Source organism: Podarcis gaigeae (genome assembly GCF_964106915.1).
Source record: "Podarcis gaigeae genome assembly, chromosome: 1".
Lineage (NCBI taxonomy): Eukaryota > Metazoa > Chordata > Lepidosauria > Squamata > Lacertidae > Podarcis > Podarcis gaigeae.
In genome coordinates this window covers 41822363-41844336 of record NC_139678.1, presented here as the reverse complement: position 1 = coordinate 41844336, position 21974 = coordinate 41822363, and the positions used below count along the sequence as shown (strand labels likewise).

At 42.9% G+C, this 21974-nt stretch overlaps 1 protein-coding gene across 2 annotated transcripts; it reads right to left on the bottom strand.

Moving 5' to 3' along the window:
* Positions 1 to 399: 399 nt before the first annotated feature.
* THBS1 (thrombospondin 1) lies at positions 400 to 21737 on the bottom strand. Of its 2 annotated transcripts, none has more exons than XM_083744403.1 (22): positions 21050 to 21737; positions 20628 to 20722; positions 18241 to 18815; positions 17239 to 17314; positions 16839 to 17035; positions 16059 to 16187; positions 15427 to 15520; positions 14536 to 14709; positions 13943 to 14119; positions 13207 to 13380; positions 12738 to 12865; positions 12486 to 12638; positions 11386 to 11604; positions 10058 to 10165; positions 9419 to 9578; positions 8863 to 8981; positions 6557 to 6791; positions 5802 to 6029; positions 5028 to 5299; positions 4077 to 4174; positions 3808 to 3947; positions 400 to 2955 (listed from the first exon to the last, which is right to left on the bottom strand). In XM_083744403.1, the coding sequence occupies exons 2-22, from the start codon at positions 20692 to 20694 to the stop codon at positions 2948 to 2950; spliced, it is 3531 nt and encodes a 1176-aa protein (XP_083600529.1). In that variant the 5' UTR covers positions 20695 to 20722; positions 21050 to 21737; the 3' UTR covers positions 400 to 2947. The 2 variants fall into 2 exon arrangements, with proteins under 2 accessions (XP_083600529.1, XP_083600530.1); XM_083744404.1 differs by having other exon boundaries at positions 17239 to 17442; positions 17788 to 18815; positions 21050 to 21368.
* Positions 21738 to 21974: the final 237 nt, after the last annotated feature.

Below are 21974 nucleotides of genomic sequence, written 5' to 3'. Positions count from 1 at the left end.
CATTATAAAATTAATTAATTCAAGCCACTGGCAGCCATTGGGCCAGAGCTCCGCGAAGATTGCCGAGGGAGGGAGTCAGGCTGTGCCCTGGCCAAAGGCCTGGTGGAACAGCTCTGTCTTGCAGGCCCTGCGGAAAGATGTCAAGTCCCGCATGAAACTATGCAAAGGGTAGGGACTGCTATGAGTACAACTTTGTGGAGTCCCTTCGGTACTAGAAGGTAAAGGTATGTTTTCTTTCTGACATTTTTCACTAACAGTTTATTGGAATGAAGGTAAAAAAAGACACAGCTTTCTTGCCAAGAGGATAGCTGACTGAAATGGAACAAAGGCAGGGAAAACCTAGTGGCAGGTTTTATAACATCAGTAGGAGGATGGAACACATGAAACTAACCCCAGAGGTTGTAAATATAGATTTTTGTATCTATTTATTGTTTCTTGTATGTAAGAAACATTATTGTACAATTTACACAGCTTTTAAGTTGTAAAATGGTTAAACATGTGTACAAAATATGCTCATTTTTAGAAAAAAAAACATACTAAGAGCAACAACACTGGGGATGGGAAACAAACAATTCTTCAATTCAGTGTGCAAATGTTTTATAAAAATAGAAACACTAGCTCTACAGGTAGCATTTCATGATAAATTATTTAAATAGCATATCTACACAAACAGAAGATTAACTATTCCAACAGTAATGAAAACAATAATTTATACAAATACAAGGAATGGTATGCAAGATGACAGGGGGTGAAACCATCGAACATAGTATCACAAACTGTTTTCAGCATTGCTTCAATGCTGTTTTCTTACTGGGAATATGTAATTCTGCAAAAAAAAAAAAAAAAAAAAACCCACAATCTTGACTATATACAGCTTGCAATCTTTTGTTTCTCCTTAATACTACAGTAGCTTTAAATTTCGTTAGATATTTAAACTCTGCTTGATCCAAAGGTTTTTCTCTCTCTTCCTTTTCTCAGTCACACAACAATGAGGTAATATTTGTACATAAACTTTCACCTTTGACATTCTTTTTTTCTTAGTAAGAAGAGGCTTGTAGATAAAAGTTTTGCTGCCCCTTAATACCACGAGCAGTCTTTCTTAATTTAAAAAATTGCTCCTGAAATCCCACCTGTGAGGCACTTATGCTCCAGCAACCACACGCTGGTATCTGAGGTGTGCGATCTGCAAAATCAAACATTCTTATGCCATTTCTTCTTTTAGTCTGCCTCCTCCCTAGGACAGGGATTTTCTTCTTTGTCTGACACATGGACTGATAGAATGCACTAGCAACATACAAGTATAACAAAGGTGATAAAGGCAACAATCCATTGATAGCATCTCTCATGCAAATCCCTCTGAAATGAGAAGAGTACGGACTGACAGAGGATTATGGCCAGTGTTAATAGAAAGCTATTGCCTCTCCGACAGGAGAGATCTGGGCAATCAATATTTAAACATTTTTGTGGTTTGGCAATGCAGCAGTAGGGTAGCCCTACTAGGCTACTTTGCCAGTTGTCTTGTACAGAGGAAGAAAAAAAGAACACACTGATAACAAAACAAAAACCCAACCTCCCCCTCTCCCACTGTTTTTTTTTTATTTTTTATTTTGCTGTGCCCCACATTGCTTCTGGGAAACCTGCTCTTTACAGCTAAAATATCTTCACACGCTTCTGTCTAGATTCACTATACGTAGAACAATAAATAACCTGTATTTACAATCTTACAGTCATGGAGACATTGCAAAATTATGTGGATAGTCTTGACGCATTGTTTTACTGTTTTAATCTAGAGTCCTTTCTTATTCATGACAGACAGGATAGGTAAAAATAAATATTTTACATTTTCTTTATCTACAGTTCTACAAAAACCAATGCTTTAAAAATGTTTTTTTTTTATTAAAAAAAGTCCATTGCATTTTGTAGAAAAGAATTTTGTATTTTAATTGTGTTTGTCATCTTTTGTGCCTTTGTAACCATAATATAAGAAAAAAAACAAAGTTCCTTGAAGGCCAATACAAGTGCTAAGTTGAGCTGAAAGTGCTCTTTGGCACTTCAGTGTTCTTGCTACATCTGCACTGCCTGTTGCTGGTATCAAACCTGTGCATGTTTATATCATGCATTGGCACATGTAAACTTGCTTTCCCCCTCTGTTCCTCTGCATCCCCTTTCTCACTAAACTGGTGTAATCCAGTGTGCCAATATTGTTACCCCTCTTACCCCACAACTGAATTTTTAACATTTGTTAATCCTGCCTGGGGCTAGCCTGCTAGTTTTCCGATGTAATCAAGCAAAGTAGTTCCTTATTAATTGAAAAAGATTTAGGCTGTAATCCTGTGCATTCTTATGTGGGAGGAACTCTCATTGGGACTTGCATAGGAGCAAACATGCAGAGGATCAGGCTATTAGTCAGATATGTAACAGTCCCTCCAATTAAGATGTAAACCCCAGGGAGAATAGTCCCCTTTCAAAGAGTGAGGCATTTGCCTCCAACTTCTGCTAGTCTCTTTCCTGTCCCTCTCATCTCCCACAAGCTGAAGTATATATTTCATTTTTAAGTAGTCCACAACACAGCATAAAGATAGTCTTATTACAAAAGTGCTACTCCGTTGGACCTCCAGTTAAAGAGAGGCAGTGACAATGCCCAGCTACACAAATGCCTTTCTTACAGAAGTGACTATTTGCTCCTGAGGCAAGGAATGTTCTTATTCACAAAATACATTTGTTTTCTTCTGTGCCAACAGAGGTCAGAAATGAAGTGTACTTTGCTGTTTTCTCTCTCTCAAAAGCATTCTCTTGAGGCAGATCATGTATTTTGAGTCTATTTTGTAAAGGCAGAAGAAAGTGAAGAGCGATTAAAAAAAATGGTCCCAGGGTTTGTAGAAACTAAACTTCTCAGAAGGTGCAATACAGCATTTCAAAATAATTTCTGTATCAACTGCCATTGTGATCACGGATCTGCAAGAAGAAAGGAAAAATAGTAATTTGTCACTCTGTTTACACTGATACATTAGTAATTAAGCAGCTACAATTAGCTATTCAATTGTCTGTTTTGCAACTTAAATAGTAACTGCATGTTTCCCTTTCAAAATGTCAGGTGTGTAGCTGAATTTCTCCAAGCTTTTTTATGAAGTGGCTACCCATGCAACACAGCTATCTAGCTCTGATAAAGTGACTTAATTTTTGCATATCACTAGAGGCTGTTGAAAGGGACACAGGTGGCGCTGTGGTCTAAACCACAGAGCCTAGGGCTTGACGATCAGAAGGTCAGCGGTTCGAATCCCTCCGACGGGGTGAGCTCCTGTTGCTCTGTCTCAGCTCCTGCCAACCTAGCAGTTCGAAAGCACGTCAAATGCAAGTAGATAAATAGGTACCGCTCCGGTGGGAGCAGTAAACAGTGTTTCCGTGCGCTGCTCTGGTTCATCAGAAGTGGTTTAGTCATATTGGCCACATGACCCAGAAGCTGTCTATGGACAAGCGCCGGCTCCCTCAACCTATAGAGCGAGATGAGCCCGCAACTCCAGACTGGACCTAATGGTCAGGGGTACCTTTACCTTTACCTAGAGGCTGTTGAATATAGATTCAAATTCAACAGTTCTATTTTCAATGGCAAACCTTGTGTGCCGTAAATATTTTTACATCACTCTTGATATTAAATACAATATTTCCCCTTTTCCAAGGGTTGTAGCCAAAGTTACAGATTTCTTTACTTTAATCAAAACATTTTGAATGTGTAAAGCTAAAGTGATGGTGATATTTCACCAGTAATTTCAGGAAAACAAACTCAGCTTCGGAAATATGGATTCTTACCTTTGCACTCATATTTAAGATCTGAGAAGAACACCATTTCTTGAGAGAAGACAAATAATCCTAAACGACCACCAGCATAGGTTTTATCATAGATTGGTCCAGAATCAGCCATGATCTTCTTTCCTTCAAACATTACAACTCTGCAGTAAAGAGAAACAGTAATTAACCACAGCCATGATATAGAATGCTTATTCTGCAACTATAAAATTAGCTATTGCCAAATTGTATTTGTCCTTCTAAAGTTGTTTTAGAAACTTTGCAAAGCTTACCTAATGTAGCCAGTCTTTGGTCTGTGACTCAGACGCCATCTGTAGGCGGTGAAATCTTTCCAGCCTATATGATGAGGGTCATGCCACAGAGTCCGCACCTGAAAAGCAAATACGTAGTTAAATTACACATGGCATTATGCTGGTACAAGTCTTTTAAATCAACTATGCTTGGAATGTCATTTCAGACATGGATGGTGTAGTTGTACGTGTTGTGATTTCTGTTGTCTGGTCTTTGACCATAATAAAGATTGAATTGACATGGCAAAAGGGGATGAACAGCGTGCCCAATGGCCTTGGGCTTCCTATTCTTTCTGTTTCTACCTATCATAAGCATTGATTGAATACAGAGCAGAAATATTTGCAGGCCTCCCACTCTGTGGGCAGGTTGTGCATTTTGTCCTCTGAGGGAGGTGCCTGAAGCTAAAGATGCAAGAAACACAAGCATTGCTCTTCCTGTTCCACCCACTTACCACATTTGAAATAGCCTTAAGTGAATGTATGATGTTGTTAATTGAATTGTTCGAAGAAAATCCCGTTGGTACTAAATGGAATTCTGAGAGCTTATTCATACAGTATATATTTGTGTCAAAATGAGCATTCTCTTGTGGACAAACATAGTGTGTGAATAAGCAGTGACAGATGTAAACACCAAGGACTGAATCCAATTAAGTCATATCACTGAAACAAATGGACATGACTAACTTAAGTTCATTGAGTTTAGTGGGCCTGCTCAGAGAATGGCTTAGTTGGGTATAATCCTCCTCTACTGAATTGAATGCAGAAAGTTAGTTTACATTAATCCTGTTGTGCACAAGACTTTTGAAAGAGACTTGTGCGTTCTTATCTTACATTGTTGTTTAATATCATCCTTCAAATCTGATTTTTCTTTCTACAATAGTCCAAGGATTGCAGAAAGGCAGGTTTTATTTATTAAGAGAAACAATCTCTTACCTGTCCAGGAGTATTTCCAGTGTGCCACAGTGCATTACGGAGGTGTTCTCCAGGACCTGTGGTGGAGTTCACCACTTTGATAGCAAGACCGGAATATCCCTGAGCTTTGGTTGGTGTTGGATCCCAGTAAGACTGGGTGATTTGCTTCCACATGACTACGTAAAAACGGCTGCTGGACTGATAACCAAACACAAAGCCAGCATAATCATCATCCCTTTCTGTATTAATGAAGAATGTGCCGCTGAAATCAACAGCATTAAATTCATCATAGCCTGAGTGAGAGAGAGAAAAAAAGGAGAGATTTTTAGTCTTTCTTAAACTGCAAGAATAGTCAGTTTCCCCTATGATTAATTAAGGCCTCGGCTTCTTCCAAAGGCTCACTGGTGTGAAGTACTGTATTTAGAGATTCTACCACAAGACTTCTTTGATTTATTGTCCTTTGGCCACAGGTTTTCATGTGACTCTTTGGGATATGGAAAGATTTGCTTTGAAGTCATAGTGGACATAGCAGATAGGTAGGACCACAACCTATTGCCTTTGCTGCTCTGCTGTCACAGAGGCAGGCAGGCAGGCTGGCTGGCTTAGGGCTACACCACTATGGAGCGATGGAGACCTTAGAATCTGAATGTAAGTGAACCACTTGCTAAATTATATTATGCAGGCAAGTATTGTGTGTACTTTCAGCTGAGCCTTTAAGTGAATAGTTATCATCCAGAGACAGATGACACTTTCTACAGTAAACACAGAAAGGAAAACCCCAAATCGCCTGCTCACCAACTGCAAGTCCAGGATCACAGTTGACAGTCTGAACCAGTTCTTTGCCTTGATGACGAACAACCCAATTAGGATCGTTCTGAGATGTGCCCTTAGGATCCAGGGGAACCATCTGAAATCGGCGGAAATCTGTCTCACTGATGTCAACATTCTCGGGGCAGATGTCATGAATGTCCAGCACCTTGTCTTGGTCAAAGTCATCTTTGCATGCATCTCCACGCCCATCACCTAGCCCAAGAGAAAGAAAGGAAATGGTGGAGGAGTGGGAGAGAAATAAAAAATATGTGAGAGTTTAAAAAGGAAATGTGCATTTCAGATTGGCAGTAGGATGTTATACCAAAATATCTAATGTAATTAATCCAAGAATTTAACTGTGCTACTGAAACCACCATTACTTGACATCAATAACTATTTTACTAGTTACACTAACAAATGCCACCCAAAGGGCACATTTGATAATTTTCTTAAATTTCTTTTCTCTCCCCACCTATATCCCTTTTAAAATACAGTTCCAGGCCCAAATCTCCAAAGGCTCCCCAGTCTGCGCAATAAACACCCTCTGACAGCATTTCAGTGAAATGTGTAGATCCAATCACATGGAGCTGCTCCATCTGAACAAGCAGGATATGTTTTCTTGCCATTAAAGATCCCCCCCCTTAAAAGGATGATTAAACACTACACTGTGTGTTTAATTTAATGCTAGACAATCCCTCCTAGTATAGTTAGAAAAGTTGACAGTGAATAATTTTTCTTACCATCAGAGTCGAGTTGGTCTGGGTTGGCAACCAGTCTGCAATTGTCTTTGTCATCAGGGATGCCATCATTATCGTCATCGTGATCACAGGCATCGCCTTTTCCATCCTTGTCATGGTCAGCTTGGTTTGCATTGGGCACATAGGGACAGTTATCAAGATTATTTTGATGGCCATCTTCATCAATGTCCTGGTTGCTATCGCATTTGTCTCCTATGCGGTCAGAGTCAGAATCCGTCTGAAAGGAAAATGGATGAACATGTTCAAGTAAAGCATTTTTAAAAGGGTACCAACTAGAACTATTTTAAAAAGATTCCTAATAATTTAGGCCCATCTTGGCCCATCCAGTGGCTTCTTGCTAGTGAAGTTCCAATGGTCAGGACTCCAGCTATCATGCCAGTTGAGGGAACAGCTCTGCACAGGCAGTCCTTGCATGCGTGGAGCTTTATTGAAGTGAACTAACAGGTTGGCAGGCATAGGAGTTCTCTTTGAATGCTGGTATGACAGCTGTTGCACACTTGTAATTTGCTAATGTTAATGTCCACAGACAAAAAAAGAAAGAAAATCACCTGTCCCAACTTGTTTTGGGTTATCTTCAGACATCTTATTGCTTAAATGTATTCCTCAAAGCACCAGGGCCTGAGAGGATGGTGTGGTTTCTGCCTTTACTTGGCAGGAATTTCCATGTAATTTCCATGCCAGAATGTGTTAATCTCTTGTTTGTTTACTTTTTCAGATGAGATAAAAGCACCACTTTCTGCTTTATTGTGCACTTTGTACCTTCTGGGCACTAATGCTGTATAACTGGATGAATATTTTCCATTTACCTCACTGCTATGGCTCTGTTAAGGCTACTGTTGTACAGTAATGACCCACTGTTAAGGTAATACCCACCATAATGTTTTTTGCCACATACTGATTAAATGCTTGAACATTCTTTTAGAAGTGTCATGATATAAAAGTACATACAAACTGCAAATAGTACATCAGGCTGCTTACTTTCCGAAATATGGCCCTAAGACCTCTAGATGCAGACTACAATATTAATCAGATTGCCCTAAGTTATCCAGCTTCGTGTTACTGCAGGTTCGGCTGATGGTCCATTGAGAAATATAGTCACCCAAAAATCAACTGATCACATTAACTGCTAGCTGAAGAGGGGCATTTTCTGCAACTTAAAATGAGACACTCAGCACTTCAGGAATACTTGCAGTCCATTGTCACTGTGGTCTGCTATACACTACTTTGGAGAGAACCCTTTCATTAAAAAAAATAGTCTAGCAGAAGTACAGGGACATTAAAAACAGATTCTTTTATTGTAAGCATCCTTTTAGCCAACACTGCCCACAGGGTAACATGAAAAACAGATCTAGATTCCTCCAATTTTGCTGAGACCACTCAAGCATCCAAGGTATGCCCCTGAAGCTATTAATCCTACTGCCTTGTACATGACATGACTGCACAAGCTTCACCCATTGCTGCATTAGATCTAGCAAATTAAATGGGATGGGTTGGGCTTCCCTCTTATTTCCAAGCCTTTAAACAGGCAAAGTTTAATTAGGTTATATATATTCATGGTGGGATATGCCTTTCAGCTTTTCTAATAGTGGAGAAAACAACTTTGTGATGTTAGCATTCTATATAGCTTTAACTTTTGTCCTTAGCAAAGCATTCTGTGTGTGTTTGTTTATGTGAATCTAAATTCACTGCCCTCTTGGCCTCAGGACATCTTGTGTCATTGATATACATTCCTTGCAAACACGCCCTTCATTGTTCAGCACATGTTCTGCTTTAATGCTAAATATCTGAAACATGAGAGTGCCATACTATAGCGCTGTGCAGGTTCCTTTATCTTAACCAGCCTGTATTTAATAAAATAGCACTGTGATATACCAGAGATCTTTTTCCCCATTTGGTAGTTATGCTACTAGCTGATGTGGCTCCAGTACAGAATGTATGCTTTCTACAGTGATTCCAAACCATAATGGGTGGTATTCTACTCAGAGAAGAACCTCTGAAATTAATGAACTTAAGCTACTCATGGTTATCCATGTGGTTTTTCTATTAGTAGAATATACTGCATCTAACATGACATACAGAAATGATTTATGCACTTGGATGCCTCATGCATTTTTAAAAAAAGAAATAAAGGTTTTCCACACATGTCCCAGTTATAAACAATTGTGTATTCCTCATTAGGCTGCCAACTGATATATATTGCAGGGGTGTGTGTGATAAATAGCAGATATCAAAGAGTTAATAAAAACTGAATGTCCATGTACATTTATAGGCCAAATAATTAAGCTGACCTGGTCTGGATTGTGTTCCATAGGACAGTTGTCACACTGATCTCCAACACCATCCAAATCTGTATCCTTCTGGTCCACATTATATACATACTGGCAGTTGTCTCTTTCATTAAGAATGCCTAAAAATACAAATAGTTTAGATATTTTAGTGACCTTGGTAACATGTCTGAATAGTACACACATATAGTGGGACCAAATGAAGCTAGTAACTAAAAGGAAATGACTAGAGGAAACCAAGTTAAAGGTAGATCTGTCTAGTATCATATATTAACACTGTTAGAACTAACACAATAGTTAGCAATCATGTGGCAGCCTGTTTGTTCATGGAAGAGCTACAATTCATGTACGACTGGTGCTGAAACATGCTGATAATACAGGGTTGGATCCAGACTTGTATAGAGCAACTTTCTACAGCTCTCAATGTACAACATATTTGGTCCATACAGTGAGCAAGATTTCACATCAGCAGTTGAATTTGGGCAACTTGCTGATTACTAAGAAAGTGTGTGGTGATGGGGGGGGGGGGGTAGAAAAAGAACAAACAACAAAACCGTACCATCTCCATCAATATCCACAGCACACGCGTCTCCTTCTCCATTGTTATCAGTGTCTATCTGATCCGGGTTGTGATTGTATGGACAATTATCACAGCGATCACCAACATCATCCCTATCATAGTCATATTGTTGTGGGTTGTAGATGAATGGGCAGTTGTCCTGTAGAAGAAAGAAAATAAAGAAGCCATGTTAAAAAACATAAACATACAAGCATGCATGCACTTTTAGATTTATAAGAAATTTGTTAACTATATTTATTTGAATAAAGGCAGTAAGCAAAGGCACTGATAGGACGACATCCATATGGACAGTGTGACAGAGGGAGCTGAAAGAGAAGCTAAGGCCAGTCCCCTGTGCTCTGGAATATTCCTGTCTACTTGCTGAAGCAGAATGATGCTATAATCTGAAGTACCAAGTAAATCTCAGGCCTTTTAAAGCATGGGATCCCTACAGCTGTTGAAAATACAAAACTCTGATAATACTTTACTGTGCTTCTCTTTAAATGCATTCCAAAATATCAGTGCCTGCAATTTCCTACAGTGACTGCCAAGCTGAAGTTCTGCAAATAGCCCCCAGGTATGGGGCAAAAATGATTATCTAAACCACAGACAGAACAGGACTGTTTCCGCGAGACTTACTCTGTCATCTACAATGTTGTCATTGTCATCATCATTATCACAAGCATCACCAATTCCATCCTTATCATAGTCTTCTTGCCCAGAATTGGGAAGGTTGGGACAGTTATCCTGCAGAAAAAGAAACAATTATTTACTATCCACCTTTAAATACAACATATCCAGGTGCTCAGATTGTAAGATTATATTTCCTAGATTTTGTTTTTGATGGTGTCAGTCCATAGTACCATTCAAATATACTCAACAGTATTGTCAGGGGCTCAGGAGCAGAGGCACAGGAGAGGGAGGAAATGGAGAGTGAGGGGGAGGAATCCGAAGGGAGCGTAGGCGGTGACAGTGATCAGAGGGATTCCATGAGCCTCTCCAGCGAATCGGAAGATTCACAGAAGGGAGCGCCGATGGCCAGGGCAAGGGGGGTGCCAAGGGGGAAACCCCAGAAGGAAGGGGCCAGCGGGGACTCCCAGAGCAGCAGTTGGAAATCAGGACCAGCTTCCCCACCAGAGCGCAGTGGGGGTGAGGAGTCCCAGGCATCGGGACCAGTGTTTTCACCACCAGCGAGAGGAGATGAGTCAGGATTGGCCACGCCTCCATCGGAGAGCGGGAAAACGGTCAAGAGGAAAGTTACCGGCTGGGCGCGCGCGCCAAGTTCAAATGTACAGGCGAGCGGCACAGCAGGTAGCCCGGATAGGGAGCCAGGTCCTAAAGCCCGCCGGAAGGAGGGGCAAGACTCAGGGGGGTCAGCGTCAGAAGAGTCCAGAAAGGAGGAAACCCCAGGGGGCAGAAGGACCCAGAGGAGGAAAGAACAACGGAAGAGGTGGAGTAAGGCTAGAGTCTTAAACTGGTGTCTAAGAGGCGGAGACTCAGATGGAGCTTTGCCGATCTAAGCTCTAAGACGTAGAGTTGCACGCTGCGGTTTGGAAATGGAAACTAATCTTCAATAAAGACTTTTATACGTTATTACTGACTAGCATTGGTCCTGTGTGAGCTGGGACCTGGAGGCAACTCTGACAAGTATGTACTCTAATTAATCATGAAAACTAAAGATGAAACAGAAATTTTCCCAAGACATTTCAGATTGTCCAAATTAGGCAACTCTAAAAGCTATGTATGAACCATAATCCGACACAGGTGTTATTTCAACAAATTTATGCATAAGCATTTGACTCAGGTACACTAACTGACAGTTTTTTATTTCTTTTAAGGTATGGATATTATTGTTCAAATGTTCGTGGTGCGTACATTCAGTGTGTGTGTGTGTGTGTGTGTGTGTGTGTGTGAGAGAGAGAGAGAGAGAGAGAGAGATGAGAATGAATATGTAGAAATTGGCTTACTTTACTGCAGTGGTAGGTAGCATTGGCAACGCAGGGCAGGTTTGTATTTGGCCACCCATCTAAGTCTGTGTCTTCTCCACAGATAATGCCATTACCAGCATAGCCTGGCTTACATTCACAGCGATACATAGGGTCACTGAAGTGGCCAAGGTAAGTGCACTTGGCATTCTTATTGCAGTCATGAGTTCCATCCTTACAAGGGTCACGTGGTTTACAGACCTAAGAGACCAAATGGACACAAGAAAATTAAGATTACATGCAAGAAATGTGTCTATCATTTTGTTATTTTGAGATAGCAACACATGGAAGCCTTTTTTAAAAAAGAGAATACTTCTCCATGGATACAGTAGCCAATTATGGCTTTTGTTTTAAAAGAACAAGGCATCCTATGTGCATTTCTATATGTTAGTTACTAGCTTAGGCTTGGATGTGTTCACATACAGAGAATGTTTATTTATTTCAAATCCATCCATCTACAGGGCCCCAGACCACACCCCACACCATTCCCAAGGTCCATCACCCCCATGAGCAATTTTGCAAGCGTTATGGAGGACTGCAGAGGGAAGAGGTGGAAAAGCTAGGATCCAAGCCTTTAATTATAGCAATATCTGAAGATGGAAGTGTGGAAGAATATGCTTAAAGCTACCATGTCTTGATGCTATTGCTTTCAAGATTTTAGAAGCATTCATTCTAAACTAATTTAATTGAAACACATAGTATAGAAACGTTGTCCTTGGAGCCAGTCTATGTTATGCATAAAAACTGGCATGAACTAGGCTGTACAGGCCAGGCCCCATTTCTTTAATTGTTGTGTCTGCTAGGAAAGTACAGCTATGATCATGGTAATGATGCTTTTTCTCTGATTCACGTTATCCATGCAGATCTGTGAGCAAAATCACGTGGCGGAATGCAATAGTGTGAATTCACCCTAGAATTCTTTTCAGATGTTAAATATATGCATACTCTCCTTTCAGAGCAACTTGAATTTCTAGAATAATGTATCAAACTTGTTCTTTCCCCCCTCCTGGGAATGTCTCATAAATGCAAAAGGGGAGGGGTGAGATTTTAGGAGCAGGGACCTTTTCATATTTTGGCAGTACCTGCTTGTTTGCTATTGCATTCTCCACACCTCGACCAAAGGGCTGTGGTCCAGAAAAGCGTGGTGGGCAAGGTAGGCAATGGTATCCAGGCTCAGTATTCTCACACCTGTGGACTCCACCAAGGACAAAGCAGGCATCTGGGACCTCTTGACACTGGAGTATGAAAGAAGGTGACGGAGGGAAAATTAGCTGTAGGTTTACTTACAATTCAGCCCTACATTTTATATAAATAAGCATTTCCAGTCCTCTTACCTCATCAATATCTTTGCATTTAATTCCATTTCCACGATAGCCAGCAGGACAGGCACCACATTTCCAGGAACCATCAGGAAAACTAGTACATGTAGTTCCCGCAAAGCAAGGGTTAGACAGGCACCCATCTGAGAGAAGATAAAGGTGACATTTCAGAATGTTAGCCTCGTGCAGGGCAGTGGTGGCGAGCAAGGTAGATAAATTTAACAAATACTCTTCTGTGTTTTTAAAAATCAGCTCAGTTTTAATTTGACTTTCTTTGCACTGCTTGTTCTTACCATTTTCTACTCTAAATTACACAAGTAAGAAATAAGAACAGCCTTGTCCAGCATACAGCCAAGATGTGACTGTATCTCGATATATATTTTTTTCCAATGGGAAAACTCAGACAAATAGTTACATCCTTCTGAAGATGACAGAGCAGAGCTACCAAACACCATTTTATACTTGAAAATAGGTCATTACTCACCAATTGGGCAATCCTGCTTGTTGCAGATCTGGGTGTCCTTAGCATCACCAATACAATCCTTCCCTCCATACTGGGGCGCAGGATTGTTGCAGAGACGACCGCGCTGCTGAAGGCCCCCTCCGCAGGTGACTGGACAGGTGTCCCATGGTGACCATGGTCCCCAGTTCCCATTTACTAAAGAAAAAAATGATGTAAAAAACAACAACTATTAGCATCCAGGGAACAGAGCAAAACTGCCCTTGGTACCTTCAATATGCCCAATCCCAAACAAATCTAGATGTTGAAAAATTCAGGCTGTGATGTTCCTTTAAAAAAGGGTGGGGTGGGGAAGTGCCATCTCAGCAGATTTCACGTAAGAAATGCCCTGCTGAATCAGGCCAAAGCAATGTAGATCCTGGTCTCACAATGGCCAGCCAATTGCTGTAGAAAGGCCATGAGCCAGATCTAACTGCAACAGCACTTTCCACACTTCTCATTCCCAGCAATTAGTATTAAGGGGCATACTGCCTGCAACAGTGGAAGCAGAACCCAAGCATCATGCCTAATAGTCATTGAAAGCCTTATACTCTGTGAATTAGTCCAAACTCTTCCAAAGTCATCCAGGTTGGTGGGTACCACTTATCTTATGGCATCCAATGCCATACCTTAGCTATACACTATTCACCTATATAACAAGCAATGGAGTATTGGGGAAAAAATATTACACAGAACACTCATCTTTTAAGACTAAACTTACTTGGGCAAGGGTCTTTCTGGCATGGTTTGTTTTCTCTTGCCTCTCCCTCACACTCTCTGCCATTCATCTGAGGTAGTGGAGAGTTGCACAGCCGGATTCTAGTGATCACTCCAGTTCCACAAGTAACAGAGCAGGAAGACCAAGGGGACCAGTGGCTCCAGGCACCATCCTGTTTGACTATAAACAGACACAGCTGTTACCAACTATGAGGATTAAAGCTCTTTTAAGCGATTTGTAGCTTTCTTCTGGCACTAGCGGCAATATAGAATCACTGAAATTCAATTCAAGTAAGAAACCAACATATTGCAATAATAGAAAGATGGCAATGGTACACACTTGGTACTGAGAGTCATTACACTTGATGCTGTGCATGTCAAGATAAGCAATAATTTACACAGTAATTGAACAATGATTTACACAGTAATTAATTACAGTAGTCAACTATCTTATCAGCTCCTTTTGTCAGCAATTGGCAATTTGCAAGCAACTTAATAGTGCTAGCATGAAGTATTAATCAGAATTTCTCAGCATATTGCAAGCTCAGGACAAGAACAGGTTGCATTGTTTTCAAAGTAAAGAAATTAAATGCTTACATCTCTTATCACATTCCTGCATATTGCAAATTCGTGTCTGTACAGAAGAGCCTTCACAGCGATGGTTGATTCTATCACAAGAGCGACCTCTCTGTTGAATGCCATTGCCACAGGTCACAGAGCAGGTAGTCCATTCAGACCAAGGAGACCAAATGTCATCTGCATAGTCACTGGCTGTAAAAAGAAGCAATTCCCTATTTAAATCCTATGCAACAAATTTTCTATCATGTGTTTGATTTATTATATTTCTATGCCGCTTTTCATTCAAATGAATTCCAAAGCAGCTTACAAACAATAAAAAACAATAACATGATAGAAAATAGTAGACCACAAATACAGCATACATCATAAATAATAATTAACAGAGCATCAGTAAAACAATTACAATCTATAAAATGTTAACAAAGGAACAACTAAAAAATAAAAATCAAAATTGAAGCAAAAGTCATATTATATGATTATAAATGCTGGATTGATTTGTTATTTTATAAAACAGTATTAACAACCTTAATAAAATTGTAACCAAAAGATAAACTAAGTATTGTTAAATTCAGACACACACTCTCCACACCCCCATGACTCAAATTTTTCACTCCATTTATCTCATTAAAACACACTGTTCTGCACTGGAATTTTTTTTTAATCAAATAGCTTCAAGCCTACCTCTATTTCTTGTTCATTAAACTTCATGAAAACAATGGTCTAGTCTGCACCACAACCCAAAGTAATGACATATTAAACTATGGTTTATTAAACCATAGTGTAGTGTTATGTGCAAACCCTGCCCAGCAACTTAACTATGGTATATTTGCTGCCATAGCAGTACATTTTACAACACAGCTTCTAGTGGAACCAAGTAGTTGAAAATGTTAAGGAGCCTAAACTACTTACGCCAACATCGTGGGCAGCATTCTCCATCAGGAACGGTGGCATTGGAACAAGGCATGAGAGGGCAAGATACTTTATGGCACATAACAACAGAGTTCTAAATAAGGAAAGACAATATTGACAAACATGTATGAAAATTTACTCTTTCACCTCAGAATTGCTTAATGCTAGAATTACATCAGAGATGTTTATCAAAGATATTTTGGACCAATCTAGATATTAATTCTAATTCTGTGAAACAGTCTCACACCCCCACCTTCCCACCCTGTTCTTTAAAGTAATTTTAGAGGCTAACAAAATCTTAAGATCGTATCAGGTGCCAGCAATATATAAAGAACCACAGTTCAATTCACATTAAAAAAATAATCCCTATGAGAGAAAAAAAAATTAAACAGCCCCTTCTCTTGCCAGAGAATCAGCACCTTTTCAGCCTGAGGTTCTTTTAACTCAGAATTCAATGGACTAATGTTCCCAGGTATGTTCAGGTGTTTACCTGGACACATGAATGCTCAAAGGGTGTGCAGATGCAGCCTTCAGAGTGTCCTTGCACATATCAGCCATCCAAAAACGCACTCCAGCCTTCCCCATGGCACATAAAATACTCACAAATTATATTAACAGTAAGGAGTCTTTACCTGGCAAGTACATGTAGTACAACTATCTGTTGTCCACTCAGCTGTGTTTTGGTACATAACATCATTATGGATGCATACTCCAGGACTGGTCCTATACCGACTAGCACCCACTTCCTGAAAAATACCATCCTGAAAAAGAAAGTTTTAAAGTGGATTTAGATCAATCTGAATCTCACACTTAAAGAGTAAAGAAATTACTTCAACAAATTATACTCAGCCCCATTAATTTTAATGAATCCTACTTCCAAATAAGGGCACCTAGGTGGAAACCATAAGCACTTACCCTTGAATAGTGTGTGGCTCGCTTCAAAGAAACGTGGGACAAGACCATGCTGCATGGATCAGTTCATACATGCAAGTTAGCCATTTGTTTTCTCAGTTGGGTCCCATGTGTGGGACCATAAGGGAGGTTTTCAAGGTAAAATAGTCTACTCATGAATGCTGCCTGCAGCTGCCATTTCTGTCACTTTGGTCACTGTAGAAACAGTCATCTCCATGCTAGAATGGCTGCTGATTGTTGTCGGTAGTATCTACTTATGTCAGTCCACACTTAAGTTAGTCAATCTGTGACATATAAACAGCTTGGCGGTGAAGTTCCCTGCCTGGTCCCCTGAGGGAGATTCTTAATCACCACAGGGGAGTGTCTGTTTACAAGCCTGCCTTCTATTGCATGCAATTGTTTGATGGCAGAATATAAGCAGCTGGTGGCTTGTATGTGTCAAGGAGCCCTTAGAAACCCATTGTCCCTGTTTCATTATTGTGTATTTAACAGCCACTTACCATTTTGCTGACTGAATCTTTAAGTGTTGTAACCAGGGCACGCAGACTTTGCAGTTCTATAAACACATTGTTTAGTTCATCACAGGAGAATCCACAGATTGCCTGGATGTCTTTTGTTTTATGGCCAATGTAGTTAGTACGGATGGCTGGACGGGAGCCATTCATGGGATTGTCCAATATAATAACTCTTCTGGTGGCTAAAACAAAAGGGAAAGGGGCATACATATTATAGAGAAATATAATCTCACAGAATCAGAGGGTAGACTAAAAAATACATAGCACTTAGTTTACAATGCTTTGCAGTTTACTGTGTGATGAAACTTCTCTCACTGTTCTTTCACGTACATCAAATACACAACTTTAATAAGGCAGCAAATTTGGAGACATATTGAAGACTTACAGCTTTCACAGCCTTTGTTTCTCAGGATGGCTTCCACTGTGGTTCCAAACACAAACCGCACGTTCTGCAGCATTCCCTTAAAAACAATGCATTTATTGTCAGCTTTTGATGAAAAATGGAAGGGTAGCATTGCCAAAAAAAATGCATTTTCAAAATATTCTATTTACAATTGATACAAATTTCCCAATTTAAGTGGAGGTGGCGCTGTGGGTTAAAGCCTCAGCGCCTAGGACTTGCCGATCGAAAGGTCGGCGGTTCGAATCCCTGCGGCGGGGTGCGCTCCCGTCGTTCGGTCCCAGCGCCTGCCAACCTAGCAGTTCGAAAGCACCCCCGGGTGCAAGTAGATAAATAGGGACCGCTTACCAGCGGGAAGGTAAACGGCGTTTCCGTGTGCGGCTCTGGCTCGCCAGAGCAGCGATGTCACGCTGGCCACGTGACCCGGAAGTGTCTCCGGACAGCGCTGGCCCCTGGCCTCTTGAGTGAGATGGGCGCACAACCCCAGAGTCTGTCAAGACTGGCCCGTACGGGCAGGGGTACCTTTACCTTTACCTTTAATCATTGAATAAAGACTTGTTCTGTGTGCTAAAATGAGGAGATTTTTGCACATGAAGCTAAAAGAAGCTGGGTTTGTAATGCAAATGTAAAAAACACCACACCCATATGGTCAGAATGGTAGCTAACTATAAAATTCCTCTCCTTCACATTGTCTTCTTCATGGACAAGGATCAATTGTTAATGTAAATATAAGGCTTGCAGGTGATTTAAACCTCACATTTGAAAGGAACGGTAGATATTTTTGCATCTGGGGCAGAAAGTTAAAAAAAACCTCTCTTTTTCTCTAACCCCAAGGGCAGATGCTTCTTTTTTAATGGCAGATAAAAACCAGTTGAAGGAAAAATCACCATCTTTAGAACCTGTTGCTTCACTTTTGCTTCCTAGCAGAATAAAGTCTGATCCCTGAGATAAACTCACAAACCTGCTACCACAATAAAGGCATCTTACCTGGAAGTTGTCATTGACTCCCCCTTTGGCAATGCGGAGTCTGGCACTGCTGGCCAGGTCCCTGGTGAGGATGTTCTGAATAGGGATTTCCAGCTCCACGTTCATCAGCTTCTCACACCCCACGTAGAGCTGAGCCTGATCTTCCTGGACTAGGAGGGTGATGTTGTTCCACTGTGCGTTGGGCAACTCAACTTCCTCCACTGACACCAGACTCTGGTTGCCCTCCTTGGGGAAGACACTCAGGTCCAAGGTTTTAGCCTTGCCATTCAACACCAACTTGAAGACATAGCCAGAGCTGTCTTTGCGCTCCACAGCCAGGAGCGTGCCAGGGATTTTCTTCATTGGGCGAAGGTTTGCTAACAGGATGAAGCCCTTCTCAGCTTGGATGGCATCAAGAATGTCTTGGAATTTGTAGTCAGGAACAGCAGGGATACGGTTGGCATCATCAATGCGGTAGGCAGGGCTGGATGTCTCGGGTCCCTTGACTGGATGCACCCCTAGTGCCTTGCGAGCTCCCTTGCGAGTAAAACCAATCAGCTCAAAGAGATCGAAAACACTGTCATCATCACCATTTTCTGGCAGGAGAAAGAGAAAGAAACAGAAAACACTGATTATCGGCTTCTGTCAAAAGGCTGAGAGAGAAAGCAGAAGTGTGGACTGAATATCACAGGCGGGGAACAGGATTGTATGGAGGTGAGTCAAAGGAACTTATCATGGCCAGAGAAAATATTCAGCTCCCAGGAAACAAATAGTTGTGATCTGCTTCTCAGTATCTATACCATCCATCTGCTTCTCAGTATCTATACCATCCCCAGTCTCAGAGCAACTCCCTGCCACAGTCCAGGCTCTGCAGGAGGTTAGCAGTGATGGAGGAGAGGCTGTAGCGGTTCCAGCCAGTTTCTCACACACTTTTGCCTCACTGGCTGAACTTCAGGGTCTAAGGGAGCAAAGAGCTCTTTCAATCCATGACCAGCTACCCTGGAAAACCAGGAGTTTCCTGGTGAGGTAGGTTCCAGGAATTCTCCTCGCCTTCCTTGCCCTCTCAAGGGGCTCTGGCTGAGGCAAACTGGAAAGAGATATACAATGGGAGCCTGTCGAGAGAAGAGGGCAAATGCCAGGAGACTGTGTGAGGGGAGGAACTGAAGAAGGAATGAGCTCTGGGCTATATCGGGAGGTGGGAAGGCAGTTGTGCAGGCTTCCAGGTAAAGAGAGAGGCAGCTGAGTTGGGCTGACTCACAGAAGCTACAAAGCGGCTTGGGGAAAGGGGTCGGGCATGCCCTCAGGGGAGGCATTTGAACAGTGCAGGGCTCAGCTCAGAACCCGGGCCCGGTGCCAGGACTAAGCCTTGGAAGAGGTGAAGTAATAATCATTAAAAAGTCCTGCGTGCTTTGCCTTAACACACACATGGATGGGGGAGAAGACGTCCAGGGAGCCGAAGGTGCCTCTCTTCTTTGAAATCAATTCACCCCGCTCTCTGCACGTCTGCGGCTTCCTCCCCCTGCCCTCCCCTCGCGGCCCCGCTCGTGTGTCTGTCTGGTCCGGAGCGTCCCACAAGGGCTTGTGCGAGCCACCTACAGGAAAGCGGGCGCTGAGGGAAAGCGCCTCCCTCCCTCCAGGCGCCAAACCGCCTCGCTCTGCTCGACGCACAGGAGCGAGCCCGCCAAGCTGCGAGCCCTCAGAGGAGAAGCGGCCCTCGGGGAGGGAGCAGAGGGCACCCAAGCGCTCTCCGGAGCCACGTCCGCCGCGCTATTGGCCGGCCTCACGAGACTCCGCGCCCAGCAGCCACAAGTGGCAGGAGGGGGAAACAAAACTCCTCCTTTCGGGCGCCCGAGGGGGGAAAGGTGAGGGGCTCGCGCAAGGCTCCTTCGGAGTTTCTTCCGAAGTTTAGTCACGTCAGTCAACACAGCCTAAGGACCTAGGAAGCTGCCTTAAACCGAGTCAAGAGTCCAGCGTTGTCTACACTGACTGGCAGGGGCTCTACGCTCCAGAGTTTCAGGCATCCCTGTCAGCAACCAAACCCGGGACCTGCTGCGTGCAGGGCATAGGCTCTACCAAGGACATTGCCTGCTACCCGGAAAAGAGCTCTGTGAAATCCCAACGCTTGCTATCCTCGCAACACAACTGCTCCAGTGCGATAACCGCCCCAGACGCCGCGAATCCACCCAATAGGACGCAAGGGATCGCTGCCCACAGTCACCAATCCGAAGTCCCGCTCTCCTTAGAGAAGTAGCCGGGCTACTCTTCGAAAACCAACGCTACTATAACGGTCCCAGCCTGACCTTTAAATATTATTAACAAGGCACGAGTGACCTCTCCCCGCCAAATCTAGGCTGAAGTGGCTGCCATTCCCCCGCCCTCCCTCTCCGCGCCCCCGAAATTCGGATTACCTGGGATTCGGTTCGTTGCGCAGACCCCCAGCATCAGGAGGAGAAAGAGGCCGCCCGGTAACTCCATGGTACGGATCTGGACCCAAAGGAGCGACCTTGAAACAAGAAAGGGAAACCGCAGCCTGGTCACTCCAAAGGTCTCGGGCCAAATACCCGCGTTAGCTTAGCGGCAGACAGAAAGGAATCGGGCTGCGAGGAAAGGTGTGCAAAAGATGGGAGGGGGATGGAGACGATATACAAAGACGGGAGAGAAACCAAAAATACAGGGGGGGGGGAGACGAAGGGAGGATGAAAAGTGAAGGAAAAGAGAGCGGGAAAGATGCATGCTTCAAAACAAATCATCCGTAGTATAATATTCGCCTTTGCGCATTCGAAATATTACTGCAAACTTGCAAGAGGAAAGCTGGCTCTTCAGCACTTACCTTTTTAGAAGTAAGGAATCCGAAGAAGTAACCAGCCCTAAGAGTAAATATCTCTTGTAGTAACCCAGCCGAGAGAGATAAATATCCTTGCGAAGCTCTCGGACTTTCCGATATGGCCCTTAGTTGGGTTTCGTTAGCGCCCCTGGCTGTGTGGACCCCAAGCGAGCAATGCCCCTCAGCCCAGGTCTCTCTCTCCCCGGCCCTGGAGCAGTCCGAGAGAGAACGAGCGATCCTTGGATTGTAACGGGTGATCAGTTGCCTGCAGCCCTCGCAGGTTCCCCTTGGCTCTCACTCCTGGCAGCTTGCACTGGAGCTGCTGCAGGAGCTTCGCTCGCCTTTAAGGGGTCGCTCGCATTCCTGAGAATCCCAAGAGCCAATCAGCAGCCGCCGGGCAGGAAGCGGGCTGGTGTTTATCCAGTTACCTCACAACAAGTCACACACACACACACACACACACACACTCACTCCCCCCTCGCAAAAATGCAAAAGGAAGTGGGGGAGATACGCGCGAGGAAGGTGGGTGGGTGGGAAAGATCTTGCCCGGATCAATGGGGCGTTTTGTCCCTGCCATCCATGGGATGCTGATTGCCTAGGAGCGGGGATTCCCACTGTAACATTCATGCAAGATACGGAGCGCAGGCACAGTTAGAGACCTGCTAATCCTCGCTGCGGGCTGTTGGGCATCTCTCTCTCTTTCTTGTATGGGCAACTAAAGGCGGGGTGAGCAAGAAGGGCAGATCGGGTCCTTCTTTTGGGGTGGGGGAAGGATTGGGTCCAGGGGTAGTATCTAAGGAAGCACCAGAGGCCACCTCTGCTCATTCCCTCCCTTCTATCTGAACGGCAGAACAGGGAGAATTTGGCATCCGCTTGGTCCAATCTCCCCACCCCCGCCGGTGCCCAGTGGGAGACTTCAGGCATGCCAGTT